General features: G+C 37.0%; 1 protein-coding gene across 1 annotated transcript in view; it reads right to left on the reverse strand.

Annotated features, from left to right (window-relative positions):
* Window positions 1-1,551: 1,551 nt before the first annotated feature.
* The window catches only part of LOC110453868 (deleted in malignant brain tumors 1 protein-like), a 31,605-nt gene continuing 28,560 nt past the window's right edge, over window positions 1,552-4,596 (reverse strand). The window contains exons 9-11 of the mRNA XM_021503053.1: window positions 4,048-4,380; window positions 2,288-2,611; window positions 1,552-1,662 (exon numbers count right to left, since the gene is read on the reverse strand). Coding sequence (XP_021358728.1) covers window positions 1,646-1,662; window positions 2,288-2,611; window positions 4,048-4,380 — 674 coding nt within the window. The 3' untranslated portion in view covers window positions 1,552-1,645. The remainder of the gene's footprint in view (window positions 1,663-2,287; window positions 2,612-4,047; window positions 4,381-4,596) is intronic.

Raw genomic sequence — 4,596 nt, forward strand, 5'->3', positions numbered from 1 at the left:
AAAAGGAAATGGGTTAAACCCCTACAAATTGTCTCCTCAAAATGTGCAGTGGTCTAACTAGGAGCTTTTGTTAGCAAGTAAGATTTGTCTCCCTTGTATAAAAAGTTTAGAACCAACGGTGTTCATGGTAAGATGGATTTAAAAAAAATGTTGTATATATTGATTGATTCATTTAGAGATATAAAAAGTAGAATAAAATAGCAATTCTTTAAAATCAAGATTTATTGGCAAGCTTTCACATAGAAAATGCGTTTTGATAAACAGAAGGTTGATTTGTCATCATGCATTCCGTTTGTGTTAATATTCTGTCGGCTGACATACAGGTACATCACAGTAAACCTGTAATTCTCTGTATATTTCTACACCCAAGTCTATATTGGAGGGGTCATTGGCATAACTCTTAATTACAACTTCTATGCGATAATTTTAGGTTCTAACAAATAAGCAGTTATACATGCACACTAAAAAATCCTCAGATATATTTCAGTTTTCGTTAAGTGACTTTATAAAACTTTCTTGTAACAGGTATTGTTGAGCGATTATGTAATACTGGGTGTTGTTCAACAATTAAAATTAGGAAATAAGAATGAGGTTTATAACTGTTGGTGAATAAGAGATTGAATGAGGTATACAAGGAGAGAGTGGATAATGTATGTAATTCAATTAGAAACACAAAGTTTGGGGAAAATTAAACAACGGAATGAAAAGGAAAAAAAAAACCAATAAAATAAAGTATGATGATGAAATGGCTCGGTGCTAAGCACCAAATATTCAGACATGACAAACAATAATTGTATATAATGATATAGTTAAAATGTATGACCAAGAACAAGTATCCACTTATATTTCTAATGAAACTTCATGTATTTATATAAATTGAATAATGAAAAAGTCACAATTCACTACTGTATCAAGAAATGTTTTGACGCATTATACCAAACAACCAATAAAAAAGGACAAAATACTGATTAAATTGAACACTCCAGTATAGCTCTCCAAAGCCACCAGATGTAGCACCACTGATCTTCTAGAGATCAAATGTTCCAGGGAAACAGTTCCTAACAGATGTAAGAATCGTTGTTAAGGATTGTGGATACGTGGAAGCCTAGCAAATGATTAAAATATACTGATGAACCAAACAGTACACTACAGTACACACGTGACATTGCAGTTCACACGTGACTCTACAGTACACACATGATTCTACAGTACAAACGTGACTATACAGTACACTACAGTTCACACGTGACACTGCAGTACACACGTGACTTTATTCAGACTGGCAAAGATAATACACGTTACGGAAAAGCATATGTGAGGATCTGTTCAAAGGAATCCGAGACATATTTCAGTTCTGATAAAGTGGTCAGCGGAGCGATCCTAAGTCCAGAATTTAGGAACTTTGCTCCGTGAATACCGATTTGAACACGCTAATACCAGCCCGAACTCAGTTTCCATCGTCATGAATGGACTATCTTCTTTCGTTGTTGCGAGATGTCTTTTATTTCAAATAATATGTAAAGTAATATGGGATCAGTCACTGGGGTTGTCTTTGGTGTAGCATATTGGCGCATATTCAAGAGTTCTATACACTTAGCATCATACCAGGAGTTCTATACACTTAGCATCATTCCAGGAGTTTATTTTAGTTACGACCACATTCTGCAAATAAAAACAAAATCATGTTATAAACTCCTAACAATACAAACCGGTTTGTTTTTTTGGTTTTTATTTTGCATTAAAAAAATAAAAAAACATATATTGATTTCTTGAACTGCCATTAAGGCATACACACTAAATTATGTACTTCTAAATGCAATGGCATTAAACAATAGCTATGAAACATTTTCCTGACATATTAAATACACTTGTATTTTAAATTGTAAAAGAAGAAATCGATATTGATATCAGGATGATAAATAGCTACCTCGAAATTCCAGGGGTTATGTCCCTTGTATTCTCTGCACCCCTGGAATTGAATTGTTATTACAAAATACAAGACCCTGTAAGCCCCATCTTCTGGATAACACAAGTAGACTCATTTGATCCTATAATGTAATTCAAAAGAATCGCGCAGCAGGGCAACGGCTAACGGACTAAGTTATCTTATAAGGGAAGCTATCAGCCTTGCGATTGGTTAGGATTTTTTTTACTTGAAACCAATCAAAAAGCCAATCGCGTGCCTTCAATTTTGCCATGACGTATTCCACGGTTGCAGTGAGCGTAATTGAGGGTAGCCCCTGGAGTATACTTTTACAAGAGATTTCAGGAATTTAATCAAATTTACCTTCATTCAGTGTCGCTGAGCGGTCGGTCATACCAACGTCGTTGTATATCTGTACGTTGTAGAGGCCGTAATCCTTTTCATCAAGTGACGTCACACTCAACTTCGTTACTGTTCCGGTTGGTTCAACCTTTTCTCCATTTGATGTGATTTCGATGTCGATGTCCACGTTGTCGATCAGGTATTTTGACGAATCGTGTCTTATTTCCTTATCTTGCTTCAACCATCTAATGCGCCTATATCCCGACGAGGAATGGAACGTAGCATACATTTCTGCTGTTGAATTTGAGATGTAAGTAACCATTTCCCGAACCATCTTTGGGATACCTGTCGAAAAAAAATGTGGACCAATTTCAGTTTGATATTTGATAACAAAACAACAAAACAGGAATAAACAAACAAATAAGAAAACTGTGTTGTTTGTTTTCCGTTATCTTTGACTGGCCAGCAGCCCCCTAGAAAACTACCCTGTTACTTTATATCCACTGAATCTCAGCTCTCAAGGACCAAGGATGTTTAATTCAATTGTGAAGGGTCCCTATATATGTGTAAAAAAAATGTGACCTTAATGATGCCAATGTTTTGATTCTGTGACTTAGCTTATATACATGTGTTGGGACAAACCCCGCGCTCCTATGTGTCGGGACAGACCCCGCGGTCCGATGTGTCGAGATAANTGTCGAGACAGACCCCGCGCTCCTATGTGTCGAGACAGACCCCGCGCTCCTATGTGTCGATACAGACTCCGCGGTCCGATGTGTCGAGACAGACCCCGCGGGATCATTGATTACGTTCATCTCTTCATACCCAACAAACAGTTATTCATGAGTAGTATACCACGGGCAATCATGGAAGCATAAGATGTATTTCAGTTTATGTCAAACAACTGTATTACTGGTAAGGCAGTGAAGACCTCAACCATGTCCATGTTATCTTACTAAAGTCACAAGCAAGATAAGTTACCTTACTAAAATCACAAACAAGATATGGAATTATCTTACTAAAGTCACAAACAAGATAAATTATCTTACTAAAGTCACAAACAAGATAAGTTATCTTACAAAAGTCTCAAACAAGATATGTTATCTTAATAAAGTCACAAACAAGAAAAGTTATCTTACTAAAGTCACAAACAAGATAAGTTATCTTACTAAAGTCACAAACAAGATATATTATCTTACTAAAGTCACAAACAAGGTACGTTATCTTAATAAAGTCACAAACAAAATATGTTATCTTACTAAAGTCACAAACAAGATATATTATCTTACTAAAGTCACAAACAAGATTTGTTATCTTACTAAAGTCACAAACAAGTTATGGTTACATCCGGTGCGGAAAAAAAATGAATCGTCTTTTGAAGCACAAAATGCCCTTCTTGTGTTCAATATTTGGCCCCATCATTCCTTAAGTCCATAAATTACACCAACCTCATATTCATAAAAAGGAAATAAATATCCCAGTGATGTTTCAGACCAAATATAACAGTTTGTGTAGGCGTTCAGGAGAAGTCGCCGTTTTAATTTTAAAATATCTTTCTTTGCACTATTTTTCATCCCATTAGAAACAAAACTTAATTTAACTACAAAAAAATAAATAAATATGATCACCTTCTTATCTTAAAAGAAGTTGTAGTTCATATCCATCGAGCCTTTCTGTATAAGTAATGTTTTGTAGGCTGAATATTACAGAAACGTATATTCGGTAGTAAACGTCTCTGCTTGTTCGTATGTTTTTGTTGATCTTTTTTTATAATAACTTACCTTCGTCGTGCCTGGCCAACTTCACTGGAATCACTGCTTTTCCCGCCTTGTTCGTCACCAACACGCTATACATCCCATAATCGTCCTCTGATACACACGTGACCGTCAGCATGGTGGATTTTGTTTCTTCTGTTCGCACCACTGGATTGGAGTCGATGACGTCACCGGCCAGGTCAGTTTGGATGACGTACTTGTTGACCGGGTGGTTTTCCCGGACTTCCTCTCGTCCGAAGTACCACTTCACATTGATGTAAGGGTAGTAGGAGGTGAACGTCACGTTCAGGAAAGCGGAACCGTCGTTGTAGGAAACGTTGACGNTATTAGAGATGTGACCTTAATGATGTCAATGTTTTGATTCTGAGACATAGCTCCTATGTGTTGAGATAAACCCCAAATCCTATGTGTTGAGACATACCCCNCATACCCACGGTCCTATGTGTTGAGACAGACCCCACGGTCCTATGTGTTGAGACGTATCCCGCGGTCCTATGTGTTGAGACAAACCCCGCGGTCCTATGTGTTGAGACAGACCCCACGGTCCTATGTGTT

The sequence above is a fragment of the Mizuhopecten yessoensis genome, unplaced genomic scaffold (assembly GCF_002113885.1).
Source record: "Mizuhopecten yessoensis strain PY_sf001 unplaced genomic scaffold, ASM211388v2 scaffold7529, whole genome shotgun sequence".
NCBI lineage: Eukaryota > Metazoa > Mollusca > Bivalvia > Pectinida > Pectinidae > Mizuhopecten > Mizuhopecten yessoensis.